Here is a 23,328-nt window from a genome sequence, read left to right as displayed (position 1 = left end):
TTTTAAAAATAGATATTTTTACACCTACAGTGACATCAGGGGTGAAAGAACACTGGTGTTACACGATAGGCATCCAAGTCTCAGTCCATGCAGTAACTGGGACCAACCCTGCTTAGTTTCTAAGCAAGGAAGGGGCCAGCCCCCTCAGTACATGGTGCCCAATAAATGAGCCCAAATTACAAGACCACTTAGAGCAACATGGCCTGAGTGTGCCGGCCCCAGCCTCATTTTGAAGCCAAGCATTGTTGGTCCCGGTTACTGCCTACATGGGAGACAGTCCACAGTCCCAGATGCTGTGTGTTTAACATGCTAAGAAAACAAATGGCATCTGCAATCTTTTTTTTTTTTAAACTGTGCTACTGTCAGCCCTCAGAAACAATTTTAGCCTTTTTCTGAATTGCATTTTGGTATTTCTAGTCTCCCAGTCAAGATGGGGGTAATGCCACAATTGTACACTTTTGCCCAACATAGTTCTATATTGATTCATATATTTGAGTGACACTATGGTAGGTGTACTTTTTGTTATCTTTATAAAGCCGAATATTGTTGAAAGCCAGACCTGGGGGCGAGGAGGGGAAATTATGAGAGGGCAAGTAAGTCAGGAGTATTTTCCCACAATATGGCAAGAGAGTTTGCAATCCTGGACACTGGTGCAGCTCTTTGCCCCCGATTGTGGCTGCTTTTCAGGACAAGCAAAGGACGCATGTGGTTGGACAGCGTAACTTGTTTTCCAGAGGGAGGACACAACCTCTTGGGGGGGTAGGAGGGGTGTTTGAGGTTACAAGCTTGCTCAAGTATTTGGCTACCTGTATTTTACTCAGGTGGTCATGTTCCCAGTGCAGACGCTTACCCACGAGACCACAAGCACTTGTTACGTGTTGAGATTTTGTTTTCATGGGACTATTTCACGACAGATTGCTGGGTTTAAAAGGTGAGCTCGTTTTATACTTTCCCAACATATTTATCGAAGAATGTCCTCTCTCAGGTTGCGTTCCTGGTGTTCATTACTTTTTTTTTTTTAAGTCCACTGCTAGTTTGTTTTTCTATGGGAAAGGTCAATTGAACTATATTTGTATATTTCACTTTAAGTTATATGGTCATGTATTCATGGGTACTAGTTTTTGATTCTCGCTATCCGGGCAAAAGCACCTGGGCATATGTTATTCTTGCAGTCAAGTCATTTTTCACCCTTTTCCATGCCGCTTAAATGTGGTTAGTTGAGGGTCGTGCAATGTATCACAACAGTCGCCAAGAAAACGGCCACAAAACAAGGGGCTTGGAGAACGCTGCTTAACCAAAGTGCGTCATCTTGGTGGCAAATATTTTAATCTCATTGCGCATTGCCTAAAAACTTTGCGAGTTCCCAAAGCCTACATCATTCATACATACATACCAATACCTCTGTCAAAACAGGTCGAAATCAGTTTGTGATTGATGTACGTCATTCAGCGATGGGATACAAGTGTGTTAAAATATATAATGGCCGTGCCCACCGGCTATGGCTAGTGGTCTGGTAGTGTTCTAAAATGGACAGTGGGTGTGCCCATTGTCTGGTAGTGTTTTTAAATGGACAGTGGGCAGGGCCGTAGGAACCGTAGACAGAACAAGGTCACGTAAACAAAAACTAAAGCAAAGTACTGCAGAAGGTTGATTATCCAGCACCTGATACACCAGAAGGCTCTTAACTGGAATCTCCCATTGCAGGCAAGGAAATTACAGATAATTATCTGTATCAACAAGGTTCTGAATGACAGATTGTGGGTAGACAGAGCAAAACGACAGTCTTTATCTTTCTGGCTCTCGATTACCAGATAACAAGCATTCAGTGATCTGGGATATCTGGTTATATGGCATCATTGGGTTCCCATTAGTGCCGGAAAAATAAGCTTTAAATGTACATTCTAATACTACCTACCACCAGAAATAATTGTACCGATTAGCAAGGGCAGTGTTAAAAAAAAAATATCAAAATGCAGAGCAAGTTAAAGGTGGGTAACAACCCAAACATGCAATAACTAGGTGAGGGGGAGGCGGGGCAGTATTCTAGTTTCTGATCCAGGTTACACGTAATAACAGATGCAAAAGGCTGGCCCCCTATGAGCCATGCATTAAATTAAGAAAAATATGGGACGATATAGCCCCAGAACTGCCTACTTTGAAGTGTCATATTATCTGGTGTGGGGATTTTAACATGGCCACAAAAAACCTTTAGACTGCGCTTTTCATAGGAACATCCAATGTTAAAAATCACTAACATCCTTTAAATTAGATCTGAGAGCCTGTGCCCAGTATATAACGCACGGCAGCAACAATATCCAGCTGTACAATAGTGAACCTTCTCTTCCCTTTCTTGCGTTATTCCACGCTGCCAATTCAACTTCTAAACAGAGATCATGTCGTGGGCGGGATTCAGGTCCAAAAGGAAAAATCCCAGGGGAACCCATCATAAAAAGTAGCTACCGAACAGTGGAGCCCCACAAACTCTGACACCACTTTAAAAAAAAATGTGTATTCAAAGTCTTAGGGATTACTAGCTCTATTCTACAGTAGAAGCACAGGCCCCTTGAGGAATTTCAATAAAAAAAAACTAAATCTGGACTACCTGCAAGGTGCTAGTACATGCAGTCTTAGAAATTGGGATCAAGAAGAAATACAAATAGATGAGACGCTTAGAATCAAATAGTCTACTGGCTTTTGAAAGGGAAGGTTCAATATTCCAAAGTAGGTGGTTTGTGATTCTCAAATGAACAAAAAAAAATAGCCCATAATCGCAACGGCGGCGAGATTACAAAAACACATACAAATGTGTAAACCTTCAGAACATGCTCTACGTGGGACAGTTCTTGCGGTGATTCGCTGGCTCACGACTAACCAAAACCCAACACAAAACGATTATAAAACAAGTGACAGTTCCGAAGGGGACCGTTATGATAGGTTATTTATTTATAACACGCTTAATACCCAGAGGTTTCTAAGGGCGGACCCGCGGATCGAACCAGTGTTGCTCTGGGTCGTCTTGCTTCCGAGGCGAGCACGTTGCCCCAGCGCCATCCCCCCCGATTGTTACTGCTCATCTCCTGTCATCGGCAGGCAACGACAGAGCATCATTAGAATTGCATCATTATTTTCAAGATGCTTTACTGGATGAAATGTATCAAGTGAATGGTTCTATTCGCTGGAGTCCTATTATTAAGTCGTGAAATATGGGTTTATTGCAATTTTTTTTTAAGTATAAAGACCCAGTGGTTTGCGCTTCCTTTCACACCACTCAATACTTCAAACTGAAGGTAGAATTGAGGCCAAAAACGTTGACCATGCAGCTCCATCTCTACAGGAGACCAGCCACTAGGGCGTTCATCGGGTTAAAACGCCAATGACCTTGCTTTACGGGAGCAGCATCCAGCTGTGGAGCTTTTGTATGCGAAATGGGCTTTGAAAATGTTTCGAGGACACTTTCATGAGAAGTAATGCAGGAAATTAACTTTCTAGCAAGCCTCATCAATGCAATACACCAACAGTGAGTGTCAACCAGACAGACCGTCAGGAATGTACCTGATTGGGGGCCCACCCAAGTCAAGGATGGTGTGGGTCCTCAGCCCTTCCCTCATGCCACTGGAAACAAGGCCTACTACCTCAGCTTGCTTCACCAATTCTTTTGAATGCAACTGCGGCATTCGACAATTACGCTGCATTGTTCCACTTCAAACCTAGAAATGATGAGCCACTCTAGAAATGGAATTCCCAAGGATCAACATGTAGACAAATTCTAGACTCTGCCGAGCAACCAATCTGATATCATCTCGCCCCTGGCCTCCCCAGAAGCTGCATTCACATGCGGACTATTGTTACGATATTAACTGGGACAATAACGAAATAATGTGCACCGTACTTAGATTCGAAAAATGTACTTGATCAAAACAATAATTCTGCGTTTATTTATTCACTTATGTCGTAAACACTTTCTCTGCAAACTTCACTGGACTATGTTCCCGGCGAATTCTGATTTTTTGCTATTTTATATGTTGTTTGGATTAGTCAGCTATGGTGTTGTATCGATGCCAGATTGCCATGGGTAGAGTTAAATCATTTTCCAAATAAAATACATTTCCACTTGCGACTTTCCAGTTTTTATATTTTCTTGAGTGCCAAAATAAATTTCCTTCACACTACGTGTCTTTTTCAAAATAAAAATATATTTATTTCATATATTTCTCATGATTTTGTTCCATTCACTGATTTCTATCATTTTCAAGTTTTATACACAGGCAGTGTAGAAGATTGTAAGTGACAAGCGGATCACCACTCAAAAATTAAGGGTTAATACACCAAAAGGAAATAGAAGTCAAATCAAAGGAAGCGCCCAAAAATAAATGATTGAATTGTGGCAAAAACTAAATCCACAGTATTGAAATTGAACCTCTCCTGAAGATCCTTAGTGATAGTAACTAAGGTGAAAGACGTGTAGAGAGAAAAGAACTTGTGAGAATAAAACTTGAAAATGATACAGTTAAATCAGTGAATGGAACAAAATCATGTGACATATGAAATAAATATATTTTTATTTTGAAAAAGACACGTAGTGTGAAGGAAATTTATTTTGGCACTCAAGAAAAAATAAAAACCGAAACTGGAAAGTCGCAAGTGGAAATGTATTTTATTTGGAAAATTATTCACTTGTCGCCTGATCAACTACATTTTAGTTAACAAATGTAGTGCCCTGCAAAAGCAGAGAGTTTCTATGTGAAACCCCAAAGAGAAGCACAAGCTTAGTTTTACAATATGGATAAAGGCTGACAAGTTGCAATTTTACCACCAGCCACTGGAACTGGACTGCTCAGTCGATTAGGTGAACGCATTAATGAATTAATGAATCCTTTTCTACTGAAACGAGCGCGAGGTTATTGTTTGTTAAAGTTAAATCACCCTCTTTGACCGAGTTGCATTCAAGAAGCAACTTGCTGCAATGCTTTCTTGGCTGAGAATGTCGTATATGTTAAACCATACACCTAAATGGGTAAAGCCATTGACTCTTAGACACATGTGGGTCAAGTAGAACCTCCTACAGTTGGTGTTTTCTTGGGTGCAGGCATAATTATCTCATTTCGGTGGTGGGTGGCAGGGGAGAGGGGCCTAAGACTGAAATACTCCTCATTCGCAACTGTTCATGTATTGACAAACTGCGAAATGCAATTTCCACATTTCTCTGCGAAATGAAATTTCCACATTTGTCTCGCGGGTTGCAATTAGATTCTGTACCCATTGGCGATACTTAGTCCAGCGCTTGTTCTTAGAGAGCACTAATGGGCTGCATCCCAGGTGGCCCTAAGCACATCTAGTTAAAGGTTCTAAAGAATTGCAGACAGATGAAGAAATTGCTGTAGCGATATTCATGGATGTCTGGGTAACATGTAAAATTCAAATACCTGCATATATCTCCGATTATGGGGGCACCACACAATCGTTTGGCTCTGGAAAAATGGAACAAACAACGACATCCTATCAGGCTCCCAAACGAAAACACTAAGATTCGGACAGGATGCTGGCTCCTTGCCAGAAGAGAAGCACGTACTGGGAAGGAATGGAAATCTGTATTCTGTATGAATTGTTTGTGTGCTACTAATCATGTGCCAACACGGGCTATAGCCCAGGGCTCTCTGGGTGTTATGGACTGCATCGCTTATCGGACCTATGGCGAGAAACGCTGGGGCCTGTAGGTTGCAGACCCCCTCACTAAAGCCTGTACCTGGCTAGATACTCCCCCCACCAGCTGTAATCAGCTCTGCTGTTTCAGAAAAGTCAGATCAGTCAGGTGCAGGCCTACATGGTCGCCATTACAAAAAGGAGACTGTAGAAGGGTTGCTTTACAACCAATCGGGATGAAATGGGCGTTTAAGCACTTCGCCTACTGATGGTTGATTCTCGAGGGCAGTTGTGCAAGCTCGGGCTGTTTTGCACCAGATTGAGGTCTCTGCGTCAGATACTAAAAAGTACACACCTCTCCTACTGTTTTTATGATTCAAATAATTTGTTGCATCCGATTCATGTCCCTTGAATCAGACGGCCTGACACTTTGATTAACGATACAAGTCCCATTCTTAGCTTTAAGGAGGCTCAAAACAGCACAGCAACTACAAGTGCATTCTGGCAGGAAACATCGACAATTGAGACAGCTACTCCACGCCCTCATTTTGGGCAAGGTACTACTCTCAAGTTTGTATGCATTTTTGTGCAGCAAAACTGCATCAGTTGGTATTATTTTGTGAAGAGGGCACGTTTAAGAAAATGTCTTGTTCAAAAAGAAATCGTTTTTGTGATTATGTAACGACAAAAACACACACACACATGTTCTAGAGGGGAAGAAGGCCTATTTTCCATCACCTCCAGGGCAAACAGCGATATTAGAGAGCCCTTGTTCTTAGTCAATGGGAGAACACAGCTTTGTAGCAAGTAAGAGTGGGAGCCCAGCTTTCCTGTGCAGAAAGGAAGCCTTCCACTCGAAGAGCGAGTGGGACGGGCTGCTGTTGCTTTGAAAAGCCGGCTTCAAACATCTGCTCAAACTATTCCGAGTTGGAGAACGGAAGGAAGACGAGTTAATTGAAAGCAGCGACATCCCATTCACAGCGGATTTTCCGACGGGCACGGGGGATCGAAAGGGGGGGGGGGCTTAAATTACTCGATGAATACATGAACTGCACTCAACAGGAGGGGAAGGCCGACTACAGCATGTAAGTCTAAAACAACGGTAAGGGCTCGTACAGGAAGCAGAGTTTTTTTACACGGGGACACAGACGGACACTTGCCAAGAAAAGAAATGTCAAATGCGCTCTCCTTTGCCCCGTTTCAACCGGCACCTATTAGCAAAATACAATTCAGTATAAAAGGGAACTGGCTTTCAGCAACACCCAAGAATATGAACAGCAATGGCACTCACCTGGATTGAGACGGTGAACACATTAAAGGCACACATTGGGCCGTCCTGTGTAACGTGTCCCAATGCACGGAGAAGTAACTAGATGCAGACGCTAGGAAACACCAGTCGGACACGGCTTCTCCGCAAAGCTAGAGATCCGCCTGGAAGGTACACGCTCCAGCTCGGTGCCAGGCTGGCCAGCCTCCCTACCCGAGAGTGATGGGGCAGCGGGGGGCCCGGCCAGCAGCAAGAATCCCCGACACGGCCGAGGTGCACAGCGGCATCCACAGACGTGGGAAGTGGATGCTGGCACTAACAGGGGCCAAAGGGACTGCTTCCAAGACACACGCTGGTGGGGTCCACTCTCCCCCACCTACCCCCCAGTCTTCAGGGCCGGAAGCCACGCTAAACACCCCCAACCAAGGCCCTTCGGATGTCATTCAGTGCTGAAAGTGATCTTGTAGGTATGCTGAAGTGCAAACATGCATGATTAATTTGACAACGCCCCCAGCCCATTTCATTATTCTACCAAGTATGCAGCCAATTAGAAGTATTATTTTAAGTTAGGCCAGTGGTTTTCAGACTGGCGGTGGGGGCTCAAAGGATGTCGGGTGCGTCTACTTTTAATAGAAAATCTAAAAATCCCTATCGGTGCTGCGTCGACTTTTATTCGAAAACGCAAGAATTCCTGACATTTGGTGGAGCACCGCCATCACCAGTCTCGTAAAGGGGGGAGGGGGTCAGCACAAAGCAGTTTGGAAGCAAATCAGTTGCGTGAACCGTGTTCACGTGTATTTGTCAACGTCACAAAAGTATTCTCCCAACATAAGCAACTAGTGGACTACACCCGCGACCCTTCTCAAGCCCGCATATGCCCCCCACGGAACAGCAATGGTGGAATAAAGCAATAAGCCCAGTGGAATGGGCCCCTGCACGCTTTTATTTTATGAGAGGAGAATTGTGTCCTATATTCAAATACAGTGCATGCGTTAGGGGTTATGTCGCTCCCAAAACGCGACCACAATACAAGACGCAAACGCATAAATAAAAGAACATCAAGAGAAAGGACATTGCAGGTTACTTGTTACACGTAATATTCACAACCTCCAATGAATGACCTTGGTAAAGCAAGCACTGAGTGCGCACTCAGTCAGGGGACGCGCCAGGCGAGCCTAGAGAGAGAGGCCTGTGGAGGACGCTGCCATAGCCGCCTCTCTGGGCCACGTATTCCCCCCCCTTTTCAGTAAGGACCAGCTGGGGTGCCCCTCCCCAGACTCACCGACGGACGCCAGCTTTAGGAAGTGGACGGGGTGGAGGAAGGGAATCCTAAGGTGCAAACGGGCGGTATGGGGGTAAGAAGGTAGTCCATCCAACTTTGGGTGCTTATAAGCACCAGAATTTAGGCACACAGTCTTGTTTCCTGATCAGCTGAGGGCAGCAAGGTTAACCCGCCCACCCAGAAGCTCTGATGCATAGATATGAATTGTTTAATATGTTATAATCTTTGTTTACATTTTACAGCAGAACCGTTGCAGTGGAGGTACATGGTAGATCCAGGCTGGCAGGCCTGCCGGAATCCACAATGGACTGGTAGTGTCCGATATTATCGGTGGCGGAGTAGTTAACTCAGCAGAACACAGAATAAATGGGAGAGGAAGGGGAGGTAGAAATGTGCATGGATCAGGAATGGCAGGGACTAGGCAACTGGAAGTAAGGGCTGGCAGGCACAAGGCAACAGGGCGCAGGGGAATCCAGTTAGTTGGCAAAGGGGTAAGGGACCAAAGGTACGTACAAGTGGCGCAGTAACTTGGGGAATTGGTAGAGGACTAGTGGTCGGTTACCATGGGGGAGCAAAGCGGGAGGAGGGGGGGGGGGAACCAAGGGAGACACAAGCAGACCGGATGGAAGGAACCCAAGGGACGGGGAGAGGTCCAGAGATCCGGGAACCCAAGAAAACACAAGAGAAGACTACTGGCCTGGTAACAAGGGGGAGAAAGCAACAACAGCGGGGGTGGGGGAGGCGGGGGTGAAGCCAGCAAGCAACCCCCCAGGGGAACGAAGAGTAGTCAACAGGGGTAAAGGAAGGGGCAAGTGCAATGGGGAATGAAGAACAGGAAACCAAAAGAGGGGCATGCAATAGGGTAAATCACACAAGCAATGGGGAGCGAGCAGTGATAGAGGCACAGGTCAGGTATCAGGGGCGAGGAGGGGTGAGAGAGAGTTACAGGACCCTGGGGGCCAGGAATAAGATCGAGACCTGTAAACAGGGGAGGGGTGTGGGGGGGGGGGGGGTTGGTGTTTGAATTTGTTGGGTAAAGGACCTGGGCTTCACCCAAAAAGTTGAAAGTCCTACTCACACCAAAGGCCACATCCTTGACTGGATTGCAGACCATAACTGCCTCTCCACTATCACCTCTAATTCCTCACTGCCCTGGACTGACCACAACTACATTGAGTTCTCTATTCCTATCACCAAAAACCACAAAACTCTGACCCCTGCCAGCGCTGCACAAGTCAGAAGCTCTAAAAAACTGAGGATAACCTCCATCTATACCTCAATACCCCCGAGCTAGCTCCCCCATTCGCTAATGACCCCAATATCCTAGCGGACATCTACAAAGATGTCATCACCAAAGCTATCAATGAAATAGCACCACTCGAATGGAAAAAAAGAGAAGAAATCTCTACACACCAACTCATGGTTTACTGAAGAACTGCACTCAATGCGATCCCACAAAAGAGCAGCACTAAAGAACTGGCAATCTGACCCCTGCACCAGCACCAAAAACAAATTCAATTCAATCTCCCACCAATACAAGACAGCTATCACCGATGCCAAAGCCAACGCTTACAACACACGAATCTCCAATGCCAAATCTCACTCCAAAGAGATCTTTGCCATTCTCATCTCCCCCCCCCCTAATACACCAGACGAAATAATCAAAGATGAAGCTTGGTGTACCAGCATTCAAGCTGCCATGCTACACAAAATTGACCTCCTCCAAATGAAAATCAAAGACCACTGCAAAGCACTACCTCAACAGACAGGAACTAAACCTACCAACACCCCACCCACCTCGTCTAAGCCCACCATTCCTGACTTCTCCTTCAGAGACGTCACTGAATCAGAAGTCAAACCCTCCCCCTGTAAAGGCGATATTTGTCCACCAAAACTCGTACGCAGACTGCCTTGCGCCGCTCTTCGCGGCATTCATCAACGCGTCCTTTAAAACAGGCATCATCCCAGCTAACCTCAAAGAGGCCTGGGTCCGCCCGCTCCTAAAAAAACCTACTCTCGACCACTTACAACCAAACAACTACAGACCAATAACCACGGTGCCATTCCTGCTGAAACTACTGGACAAAGCCGCACACTGCCAAATCCAACATTTTCTGGAAACCCACTCCATCCTCGGGACTGGGCAATCAGGCTTCCGGAAAGGACATGGCACAGAAACAGCCCTGGTAGATCTGAAGAGCCAGATCACCCAAATCATGGACAAAGGTAAGCCTGCTCTCCTGCTCCTCTTAGATTTCTCAGCCGCTTTCGATCTGGTTGATCACAAGACTCTCACTTCACACCTCACACACTCAGACAACTTCTCCAAAGAAGTAGCCCTCTGATCACTTCCTTCCTAGAGGGAAGAGCCATGAAAGTCTTCTCGGACATCGCCAACGCCACGCCCACGACAATCCACTGTGGGGTCCCTCAAGGATCTTGCACTGCACCCACACTCTAACTTGTTCACCAAGCCCCTCTTTGACAAACTTGACTCATACGGCATCACATACACGAACTACGCGGACGACACACAAGTACTCCTACCACTTACTGGATCATACAACGAAGACGCCAAGGCACTCCACACAATCTACTCTGTCATCAAGGCATGGATGGCAGTTAATGGCCTCTGCCTCAATGGTGACAAGACTGAAATCATGATACTAGGTCAGCAGAACACCTTAGACAAACTTGACAAACTGTACGCTAACTTCTCCATTGACAACTCCATCATCCCCGTATCCACAGCCGTAAAGACACTGGGAGTATACCTTGACTCTTCATTATCTATGGCTAGCTAAATCAGCACAATCACTTCCGCATCCGCACACACCACCAAACTCATACACCACCAAACTCATAAACGCCATCATACCCTACCTCTCTAAACCCAACTGCCTTTCTATAGCGTGGGCAACCACTGGAGCCAAAGTGGACTACTGCAATGCACTCCTAGCAGGCACATCAGCCAAAAACTTAAACAGACTACAAGTCACGCAGAACAATGCTCTCCGAGCCGCTCTTAGTATCCCAAGAAGAGAGCATATCATCCAGGCCAGGCACTCAGCCCAATGGCTCCCGGTCAAAGAACAGATCACTCTCAAAATCCTCACCCTCACTCACAAATGTCTCTCTCTCTCTGCCCCGTCCTATCTATCTGAAACCATCCTCAAACCCTCCTCCTCCTGTCCCACCAGGACGCAATACTCCAACCTAATCTGCATCCCACGCATCAAAAAAGCCAAAGCCGGAGGGCTAAGTTTCCCCTACATTGCAGCCAAGACCTGGAACGCTCTCCCTGCAGACATTAGAGTGGAAAATGCACTCCCTATTTTTCGCAGGAAACTGAAAACCTCAGTCCTTGCAAAATAAGTAGGAAACTCTCAGGAATCCATGTAAACATACTGTGTTGCTAATGTACATATGTCTACTGTAAATTCTGTATTGTATGTAATTACTGTATCCTATGTAACTAAGATTGTATCTGTAACAAGCGCCACGATGCCCACGGGCTGATGTGCGCTCTACAAATCTGAATAAAAAAGGAAAAGGTTAGAGCACTTACGCCTGGCCAACAGAGCATGGGTGGGCAATGACAGGGGTAAAAGCTGTTGTACGATCCTGCACCGGGAAAAAGTTGTAAAGTGGAACCGGCTGCAATGTGAAGCCGTTGCCGAAAGGGGGAGTGTTTGGGATTTGTTAGATAATGAAAGTGGAAGGGCGTCAGCTCCGCGCGACGGATGCTGCCCGCCATCAAGTGAGGGAAGCGAAGGGTTTTCCAGCTCAGAGCAGAATCCTGATGCTGCATTGGCTAGTAACGGAACACCTGTAAGCTTCCTCCTGCTTAATAAAGCAACCGAGGCCTGCCCCCCCCCCACATTCTGAGCCCGTGTGTTATTTCAGGGTGGGTGGAGGGCAAAGGCAAAGGGGGGGATGTGTGGAGGTATACACATGGAAAAAACAAGTGGAAATCTGGCATGCCAACGCAGGGCCCGGGGGCCGAGTGTGAGGTGTTGCAGCTATGCCCGGTGACGATTGGCGAAGGGTTCGTTTCTTCTCAGAAGACTGCATGCATCCCCGCCGCTCCTTACTTGGCACCAGGGATGTTAGGAGGTCTTCATTAAGTGTGCACCCAGCACATGAATGCCCCGCGCCTGCCTTTCAGGTGGATTACGGTAATTGGTCTTGAAGTGCCCTGCAGAGCCTCCTGTGAAGTGGAAACCCGAGGAATGTCCGCATTCCTCGCGCCCTTTAATCTCCAGGGCGGGAGCGTGGATCCGTTTGACTTCTGAGTTCTTCACGGCTGCCAGACCGCGCTTGCTTTTAATCGGTGTAAATTATGCATATCTGGGGGGGCTGTCCTATCAAACGTACAGAATGCAGGGTAAATTAGGAGGGCGCTCTATTGGCATTTAAATATCTCCAGCCCCCTCTCGGTTGTCGACACTCTCTGGCTCTGGTGTACTTCGTGCCCTGCCCCGTGTGCCGAGAAATGAAAGGCCTTTTTTTTCCTGGAATGTGACCTCTCTTGAACCCGGCCAGATGATGCTGCGTGAGGCCTGGGCGTCACACACGCCAGGGCGAGGCGCCGTTCAGAAAACTGAAAAGGCGCTGCGGGAAGGGGCGGCGCACACGTCTGGGCCTTAAAAAGACCCAGAGTTAAGTAGACAAATGAGTTCCAAAGCCAGCCGAATGAGCTGCCAAGGCCGGGCATGCCAAAGGGCATGGCCTCTGATGTCAATAACAGAGACTTCTACAAACTCAGGGCGCCATTCCGAGCCCAATACATTGCACATCAATGTCCTAAAACCTGTCAATTCAAACATGCTTAACCTTAACCTCGGTGCTGTATTTAACAATGGAACTACCATTAACAATTAATAGCTCTGTGAATTCATGAAAATATTATAATTACATTTTTCTTTTAACACACATACACTCCATGGCACAAAATTAAAAATCCACTCGTTGGCGCACGCTTGATCCGTGACTCAAGTTGAAGGCATCATGAGGTAATGGCGTGGGCGGGCGGGCAGGCCCGGGTAGGAAGTGTTTCAGTACAGCTCATGGCTGAGCACTCACAAAGGGGCCTTTCAGTCACGCATGCTGGCACCGATGGTCTCACCCACCCGGTGGCCATGTCGGGCTGTGCTCACTAGGGGAGAAGGTCGGCTAGATTTCCGGATGATGACGGTTGGGAGTTTATTTTAATTGGTACAGTGTGAGGCGAACTCTTATCAGTGTGTTGCAGCCCGAACCGGGGCTCACATCCGCGCCTCGCCCTGCCAGGCGAAGTTACTACAGAAAAGACCTAGTCCCGTGCCACCCTCTGTGGGCAGGCAGGGACCACACACAGGCCGCGGAGCAGAGGAACAAACAGCACGACTGCCTTAAGGAGCAATACCCGAGCCTCCAAAGAACAACAACCCACGTGCCTGCTCCTGAGCCAACTCGGGAGGGAGGGGCCACCATACATGCTGCCAGCAGAGTAGGGAAACGAGGAGGGGCCAACACACGGCCAACATATGCCTCACCCCGAGGGTATCCAGTTCTAAGAGGCGCAATTGAGCCGTCCCGCGGCCCCCCATGGCCACACAGGAAACTGCAAAGTGCTCCCCAACCCCCCATCCCATCCCATGGCCACTCCCTAGAACATCCACGCTACAACCTGACGAGGAAAGGCACTAAGACCTATGCCCACATCGGCTCTCCGTGTCGAAGGGCCACCACACAAGTGATCGTGTTGCCATGGGGCAGGGCCAGGCGAGGTAGCACAGAGGCCTCCCTCCACCGTCCCTGAGGAACAGCCTTCCCGGGAGATGAAAGAATGACAACACTGAGGCCTCGCCCTGACGCCATCTCCCAGCGACCCCTCCATGCAGTGCAGTAATCAGGCTGGGCCGCAGAAAGCCCCCCCGGGAGGCAGCGCACGCTGATTGCCTCTGCTGTGGGAGGAACCGCCTTCTGGCTACAGGATCCCCACCCCCCACGGACCATGGATCGGAGCGGCTTTCAGGGCCATAAAATACAAAGAGCCTGTGTGTGTGTGTTGTGCTTAGAGCTGATCAAAGATACCACAATATCAAACGTTTCCAAATATGCAAAGAATCAAAACACTGCACCATTCTCGTCCATTTAAAACCGGCCCATCTTTGCAATGGTATTAAAAGCTCTATATTTTTCTGCTTTTGAAGGTCACGATCGGAAAATCGACGTAAGGTTCCAGGACAGTAGTTAAGAAGGGGTGTCACATGCATTAGAACCTGGGCGCTCTGCGTGCCGAGTACTGCCCCCCCCCCCCAATATACAGAAGAGGCGACCTGCAGCGTGCTTTGGGGGCAATCGCTGCTAGACAGAAATTGGAGTAGCCGTGCAGCTCCGCCATCATCTTCTGAGGGGGATCAAAGCTAGAAAGGTGCAAACGGCAAGGCACTGCACTTCCAAGCGCTATTCCCACGGAGGATCTGCAAACAGGCTCTGACTGGACCTCTGACCTTTCGTCCGCGTGACCTCCAAAAACAAACACCAACTGCTGCCCCCTGCACAGCAGGAGCCTATCCACGCGAGGGAGAGAGGCGAACGGGGAGGGGGCGGGGAGTAGACAGCAGGACCTTAGCAGAGCAATAAGGCTTATAGTTCTTACATACGGCGGGGACCCCTCGCCGGACACAAGTGATTCATTGCCCACCCAGGAGGCCCAGCCACTATACATGTCTAGCCCACCTCGCAACCAATAGCGCTGCACCCATGGCCATAGCGTAAACGCAGCAGCCCCAATGCTGGCTGCTTCACTAAAGTGGAGCTGCAGCCGGGGGCCCTGGGGACCATAAAAGCGGCCGGCACAGATGTGTCGCTGTAACAGTTGTACAATGTGGAGTGAGTAATGTTGCCTGCAGGTGAGGAGTGCTTTGGGGAGGGGATGAACTGTCACACTTTCTTGCTCATTAACAGGAACCCCGGATTTCATGGACTGGTAGGGGGGGGGGGTAGAACAACTGAAATGAGAGGGCAATGGGTGCGCGTGTTAGGAGGCCAGGAGGATGGTCACTGCGGAATGTGCGCGATGCATCTACACATATGATCACAGGTCCCAAACTACACACGGTGGGCACGTGACTTCTACACACGCAGGTGCCAGCTGTTTTCACAATGATTATCCGCCAACAAGGACAGCCAACTGACACTGGGCTCTGCTTATGGGCTGTGCACCGACCCACTGAGGAATGCCATTCACCTTCACCAATGGTCACGTGCAGTGTGGCGTCTACTCCGGCCACCTCCACCAGTCTCCAGGGGTGGACTGGCCTCTAGGGAGCTCTGGAGATTTCCCAGTAGGCCTCTTGTGTGGTAACCTATTTTATTTCCAAATGTTCTCATAGGAAAAGGGTTGGGCTTGAAAATGATGCCCACCCCTGCCAGTCTCCACAACTGTAACCTGGGTCCACCTGCAGACAGCAAACAATCAATGCAACAACCAATGGTTGCGTCCCACAGTTTCCATAATGGGACGTCTACCTCTGGGCACATCTGCCAGTCTCTACAACTGTGAGCTAGGTCCGCCTCCAGGCATCGCTGGTGTACATAACGCAGGTGCAACTCCACCTGCAGTGCGGCCATTACTGGCCACAGGGACTGCAAAAGGTCTAAATTGGAACGCAGTGACTAAACCATACATGATGTCATTGCACAGGTCAGCCAGCTTTCGAATCATACCATTTATCCTCCCCAGCCTTGCGCATAAGTTATCCCACATTGCCCAGGCACAGGCAGCAAACATAGAATGTTATGTCATCTTTTTGTATAATATAGATTGTATCCATGCGGTAAGGAGTGTATGATACCAATAGCATAGTACATGCCGTCAGAGAAGAGTAAGTCACATTTCAGGCACATCTAATGGTCATAACAGACCGACCTCATCTCCTCCCATTGCTGTAATCACACGATGATTCAAAACAATGTTAATATTCACCATGTGTGGGCACAGGCAATTGTCAGACAACTGATTAAACGGCCACCCTTGTGCAAAACCGTCAGCCACCGAAGAATGCGCGTTCCCCTTCTAGACAGCCACCAACCATTAGAAAGGGGGATTGCATGCACACACAGGTGGCCAGACACCACCTAATAAAGAGCGAATCTGATTCTGTGCAGATGGCAATTTCATGCAATATGAGATTTTAATTCCGAGCAATGACACTTCAAAAACATTATTCACTCCCTGCCATGCACAATTATGCGTTGTAAATATAACAGCACGTGATGCCTAGTCTATCCAAAATGTGGATGGGTTTCGCTTTCAAGTTTGTGACGCCAACTCCAGCAGTCTCTGGCCACCATGACAATGGGATATACAGTCGGCACATGTGGCAGTACCAGTCCTTCAGTTAACCTTTTTCGGTTGTTTCAAAAGCCACAAAAGTAGGAGGAAGGACAGCACGTCATTCATGCAGTGTTTTAGAACTAGGACTTCCAGTTGTGCAGCCTCGGCAGTCACATCAAATGTTCTTAAGTGTCCTCCGAATCTTTCCACACGTCCGTCCCATGTTCCGGGATTGGTTGCTCCGTTTCCTTACTTTTGGTTTCGATTCCAGGTTGGTCACTTGCACGAATCCAGGGTGACAGTTTGTCAGGCATTGGGTTTCGCCGGTAGGAGGCTGGCTGGCGTCAACTCGCATTGTATGGCCCCGGCCAATGGGAAAGGGCAGCGCCGCCACGCCGCCTACCACAGCGGCGTCTGCTAATGGCGTGCATGTAGGTGGCTGGCAGACTGGCCAAACGTGTTCTTCTTAAGGGCAGTATGTCAGCACCCCACCCGTGCTACTGCCAGACTGACCACCAGCAGTGGCTATGCTGTAATCGGCCTGCCCACAAGACGGCACAACCCCTGTACACGGCTTATGTTTCCCCGAGGAGTAAAGCGGGATGCCTGTGAGGTCAGCATGTGAAGGCTAGGCGTCAAACGGGCACACTGCTCATGCCTGGGCATCCTTGCCTGCTTGACACCTACGAAATTCCCACACAAGGCGCAGGACTAGCGATTACCAAAATGCCCCAACCCGGAGCAAGTATCTCGTCCAGTCCTGGTGTTAGATTGGACTTATAAACAAATGAACGGAATGACCAGAAAGCATCCAAATACAGCACATGACACACACCAGTCATAAACATGAAACCACTGCTACTAATATTACAATCACATTACCCAGCTGGAGCACCGTAGCCCTCCGTATTTCAACTACCCCCAGCAGAGGGAGGGGGCTGGATGCTACTGGCGGAGAGCTATAGCAACACAGGCCTACCTTGGCTTAGTGGGGGTAGGGTTCAGTGAGAGAGACACACAATGCTACTTCAAAACAGGGGTGGGCTACATATTTATTATATCACGAGAGCAGTTACCTTGCTTCAGCATGTGATGAGCTACAGTATCAACCCTCCCCCATTGCCCATTAAGGAGAGGGGTGGGGAAGCAGTGGCTAGGCCAGCCTCCTTAATGCAAGTGCCTAAGCGTCAGTACTGGGAGGTGGCCAGACCACTCAAGGTCTGACACTCTGCTGAGGATAGAACTGGGGGCCTTTCACCCAAAGGGCTACCTATACTCTGGCTGGAGGGAGCTTTCCCAAAGGGCTGCCTATACTCTGGCTGGAAGGAGCTTTCCCAAAGGGCTACCTATACTCTGGCTGGAGCTTTTCCAAAGGGCTACCTATACTTTGGCTGGAGCTTTTCCAAAGGGCTACCTATACTCTGGCTGGAGCTTTCCCAAAGGGTTGCCTATACTCTGGCTGGAGCTTTCCCAAAGGGTTGCCTATACTCTGGCTGGAGCTTTCCCAATAGGTTGCCTATACTCTGGCTGGAGCTTTCCCAGATGACTACCTTTACTTTGGCTGGAGCTCTCCCCTGTCCTTATTTTTATTTTGTCTGCACCCTTCTACCTTGCATGGAATAAGGCATACTCGGGACAGCCTGCATTTTGATTTGAGCTGGAAATCTCAGGTGCCTGCCTTTTTTGTTGCCGGAAACATGCCCTGTGACCGTCTGTTACTGAATGGTCCATGCCCTCCTTGCTGCCTCTACGTGGCTGGACCTGGTCCTGTGGCATCAGTGCTGGTCTCCCCTATCCTTCTCGCCAGGATCCCCCCGCCCCCCATCTTAGACCTGGGGGTCTCCCCTTATTGCTGTCATATTACAGCCTTTCTTCCCCTTCCTTCCACAGCTCCCCTTCAGATGGGCCCCCACCCCCACGCGGCCTCCACTGGGGAAGGACCCCGGTGCTGACAGAAGCTGCAGCCTCCCCTTGCGAGAGCCAGGGCTGGAATGGAGCCTTCCCCGGGCTTGCACACACCGAGGGTGGAGTCTCCCGCGAGTGGGAGTGCTTGTGAGTAAACTCGGGAGCCGCTTAGCGCTTGCGGATGGGGTGGGGCCGCGCGTCTCCCCCCGCCCGCCCGCCGCCGCTGCCGGGCCTCTCACCTGCTTCCGATAGACGCTCCTCACCGGGTAGCTGCTGTTGGGGACAATCATTCCTGCAGCGCTGTGTCCTCGGCTCCCGGGGGGCGGGCGGGGGCGGCGCGGCCAGGGGCTCCCGAGCAGGGACAGGCTGACAACTTCCAGCCTGATAACTTTCTGCCGATCCGGAGGGGGGTGGGGTGGGGGGTTCCGGGGCGCGGGCACCGCGGGCTGCTGGAGCGGCGGAGGGGCTTGCAGATGCCGGGCGGGGCAGGCGGGGAGGAGGCGGCAGAGGAAGGCGAGTCCGATCAGAGCGCGACCTCGGCCATGAAAGTCACTTCATTGATCTGCACTGACTTCCCCGCTGCCGCCCCACGGCCCATCCCACCTAGAGCGGGCCGCACCATGCCTAGCACGGGGGGGGTGCTAAACCGCCGCTCCAGCACCGCCCCGCCCGCCCCCCCCCCCCCCCCCCCCCCCGTGCCAGCCTTACACCCAGCTCTGCGGGACGGGCTACCCCGGCATGAACTGCTGTCCAATGGCTCCTCTCGGATGGCTTTGTCTCGTGAAAGGATGTCCCGTGGTGCGACTGGCGCCCCTGCGAGGGAGAATGGTTTCGTCTGCTAGGCATACCAGACATTCCTAGGGCTGCCCAGAGAGGGCGGGGGAGCCGAGACCGGCCTGCAGGGCGTGGAGAGCTGTGCTGCTGAGCCTCCCCCGACCCGCTCTACAGCCTCTATTACTGTACACCGCCAACCCATACTACTTACTGTGCTGGGGCCCGGCTGTAGCACACCACACTGCCGGCCTCTAATGATATACTCAGCCTAGACAATTTGAACGCACCCCTGTCAATACAGCTACTCAACACAGTGCACCCCATTTGTGTACAAACCCCACCCTCCGGTAATAAATGAAGACCCTGCCGCTTCTACTGTGAGGACCTCCCCACAGCTTTGCACCAATGCACAGCTCGACTCGGCGTCTCCCACTGCGCCAAGCTCCATACAGCGGCCAGAGCAAAGCTCAAAACCACTACTGTGCACAGCCCATCTTCCACTAGCATACCCAGTCCAGCCCCCTTTACAGCGTAAACGTCGCCACAACTACTGCACGCTGCTCGCTACTATTATTGGACAGGCCCCAGAGTCATCTGGCGTGCAGAGTTACATACAACTACGCAATACACATCAACATGATACAGTGTCTAGCGTCTGCTTCTGTTCTCTAGCGACTACCCGGCCTCACTACTTAGGGCCCTGCACATGTTCCCACTGTGTGTGTGTACAGGCAAGCTTCTGCACAAGATAACAGGTTCAACTACTGTACACAAGCCAGCCTGTAGTTGTGTATGCATGGTGGCTCAAAATAATCTACAGTGTCCAGTTACTACCACTGTCCACAGCTCCTGCACTGTTGTGCACAGGCATACCCCTACCCTTGTACAACACCCAACCTCTAGTATTATATTTACTGCTGTACAGAGTACAACCTTTGCAAATGTGCACACCACAGCTTCCTAATGCAATGCACGCGCTAATGCTCGTTTAGACGTACACTGCCCGGCCTCTATTACCACTCCTGCACGCAGCCACCTGGCACCGAATGCCACCCACGGCATCAGATGCAATATACCGTTCAGCCTGAACCATGACACGACCCATCAACTGCTTTATTATATGGCACTAATAATGTATGTTTGCTCCCATTGCCACATGTAAGGAAGGCTGTAAAACCAAATACTTTAGCATCTACTAATTCACTCCCGCCCCCTCTATTAATACACATTCCAGCCAGCAATACTATTGACACTACCACGTCTTTACTACTGTATACCGCTTCCTTAACTACCACATAGCATAGCCCTTATAATTGCGCACACGTCCAGCCTTTCAAGCACCCTAGCCCTTCCATGCACAAAACGAGTGTTCTGAAGCCATGTGAAGTCCACATTTGTAGCACACATTTTAAAGTTATGACTTTCCTATTTGTCAAAACACACCCCCATTCTTCCCCTAATCATATACAAGAAACTCAGTCCTTTTCGTAAAACTGTGTTTTGCAGACTATCATTGGAGACAAGAGCTTATCCCAGGCAGTAGTGCCTTACCCATAATTGGTGATTTGGCACGGACCTTCAACCCATCATGGAGATGAATAAATAATGTTGCCTTCCCAGTGAAAACCGTGAGTGCTTCCTCAAATGCAGCAAGCAGCCGAGGAGGTGCTCCTGGGCGGGCGTTGTTTACAGTACCCCAGCTAGAGCATGCCCAATAGGTCATGCAAGGCCGACTGTATATTACTTCCCCGGCCTTGCATGACCTATTGGGGATGCAAGCCCAAATATGTGTAGGGGGCACTCCTATGTCACCCCTGAGATTGAGAGGTCCCGGGGCTTCCGCTGGAGGCACCCGGTTCCACCAGGCATGTCAGGAACCAGGAAGGCAAAGGTGTTTGATTGACACCTCACCTAGTTCCTGTGTGCAGAGTGTGCAGGAGCTGAGAGCCCTGCAAGCACCGTGTGTAGCCGCCCTGGCAGTTGCATGAGTCCTGAGGCATCTGCGTTGTGCAGGTAAGGAAACAGGAAGAAGTGTATGCATGCATGCAAGGGGCGGTGTCGGTATAAGTGTGCATATGAATGAGAGTGCAGTAGGAATGTTGTAGTGCGTGTGTGCATGTGGATAAGAGAAGGAATGCAGCAGGAGTGCTGTAGTGGGTGGGTGCGTACATGAATGCAAGGGAGAATGATTGTGATGTGTGAATGTTGTAGCGTGTATGCCCACAATAATGGGAGAATGAATGCAGTGTGAATGTTGTAGCGTGTGGGTTCATGAATCAATGGGAGAAGGGATGCAGAATGAATGTGCACAGGGGAATGTGGCTGGGAAAGAAAGACCCAGATGGGGGAGGAGGTGCCGATCTCTAGGCCCCAAACAGGCATGGTCATGTTTTCTAACAGAGGCATATCATTTTTACTGACATTATGGGCAAAAGCCATCATGATGATTGTACTAATGTCTGGAGGGCCTACATTAATGCAGCTAGTAAGCACATGTTTTCTAATAGTGGCATATCATTTTTACTGGTATTATGAGAAAAAGACGGCATGATGACAGTTCCTAAGTGGGCATATTGGCTTATACTGGGGCAGCCTAGAAAGTACCTGAGAAAGAGTAGGCAGATAAGGCAGTCACCTTTAGTCCCTGAAGAATAGCAATGAAGAACTTAGTAGGGGTAAACAAGCACCAGATACTAACATGGGGAATATGGATACCATGGTCTTGCTTTCTCTAGACAAGAGAGAACGGGACAGCCCTTAGAGCAGTGGTCTTCAAACCTTTTTAGCCTGGGCCCCCCTGAGCAAAGTTTGGGCAGGCCCGGCCCCCCTAAAAGTGACAGATGGACAGTATGTAGAAATCGCTATGAACGTTTGCGTGCCGTCACCGCACCCTACTCCCAGTATAAACCCTGGGCTCTCCCCACCATACTCCCACAACTATCCCAGTGCTGACGCCCATCCTGCTCCCACCACAGTCCCATAACACAAGCATACACACATCCATAGACATTTAAATAAAAAAATAAATTGTCATAAACGTACCTTGTTCAGGGGCCTGCGCGTGGTTGCTAAAATGCCCCACTCCAGGTTGCTCTGCTCGTATGTGCGAGGAGGCGCAGGAGCACCCCCTTGCACATACATACATGCAGTGCCCCAGCCAGCATTTCCAATCAGCTATGCAAGGCTGGAGAAGCAAAACACCCCCAGCGTTTCATGGCTCAGTGATCATGTGCGGCTGGGGAAATTAACTGTCAAAGGCAAACAGTGTTTCCCTTTGACAGTTCAGCCAGCCCAGGAGCACTCCCTCAGCTGGAAAAAGCAGCTGAGGGAGTGCTCAGTGTTTCATTTGGCTGGCTCCTCGGCTCCTCCATAATGGGTGAGGTGGCCAGTGGGTGGACGACCCCTCACCCATTATGGATGAGCCGGCAGGCTTTGACTGGCCTATAGGGCAATAGGGCGATGACCGTACCAAAAATGCAAAATGCTAGTGTAGGCCAGTCAAAATGGGCCACTTATTTGGCCAATGTGGGCCAGTTTGAGGAGTTACTTCACTATGCAGCTAGTAGTTTTGACCATTGTTGCTGAATAAATATTCTTTAAATATCACAATTTGTTTACATTTGAACAAACAACAACCCCTTGGGCATTATTCAAACAGTCTGTGACTAAAGGACTGAATATCCATTTGCAACTGCTGGCCATTTTTTCATTGGTGCCTAAGACTGTTTTATGGTCCAGTCTGACCATCTGAGCTTTCCCTTCCCATTTCCTCCAATCTAAAAAAAATATATATATATATTATTTATTTATTTCTTTTTTTTTTACATTTCATGCTGGGCTCTGGCGCCCCCCCTGGGATGCGGCCGCGCCCCTCTGGGGGTGCGCGCCCCACAGTTAGAAGACCTCTGCCTTAGAGCCCTTTCAAAAACTTTAATAAAAACCCTTGAATTATCTATGGGAGTTGGTGTGTTATCAAGGCCATCAGTGACACATGGTGTCATTTTGGGATTAGCCAAGCCCTGGCACAGAGGATGCCATGGGAGAAGACCAATGGAATATCAGAGACAGTCGATTCTGGGGTGACAGAGTACTGAGCCCCTCGACTGAGAGCTCTTGGAGTTCTACAAAGAATTG

The 23,328-nt window shown here is 49.2% G+C and overlaps 1 protein-coding gene across 7 annotated transcripts in view; it reads right to left on the bottom strand.

Annotated features, from left to right (window-relative positions):
* RBMS1 (RNA binding motif single stranded interacting protein 1) overlaps positions 1-23,328 on the bottom strand; it is an 834,814-nt gene that overhangs the window by 308,349 nt on the left and 503,137 nt on the right. Inside the window, exon 1 of one of the 7 annotated variants that reach the window (XM_069616346.1) lies at positions 18,660-19,052. The exons of 5 other annotated variants lie outside the window; for them this stretch is intronic. In XM_069616346.1, coding sequence (XP_069472447.1) covers positions 18,660-18,710 — 51 coding nt within the window. In that variant the 5' untranslated portion in view covers positions 18,711-19,052. Of the gene's footprint in view, positions 1-18,659; positions 19,053-23,328 lie in introns of those variants that run through there. One more of the 7 variants, XM_069616345.1, reaches the window with a different exon arrangement.

The sequence above is a fragment of the Ambystoma mexicanum genome, chromosome 9, assembly GCF_040938575.1.
Source record: "Ambystoma mexicanum isolate Mex_15411 chromosome 9, UKY_AmexF1_1, whole genome shotgun sequence".
NCBI lineage: Eukaryota > Metazoa > Chordata > Amphibia > Caudata > Ambystomatidae > Ambystoma > Ambystoma mexicanum.
This window is presented reverse-complemented; position numbering and strand designations above follow the sequence as displayed.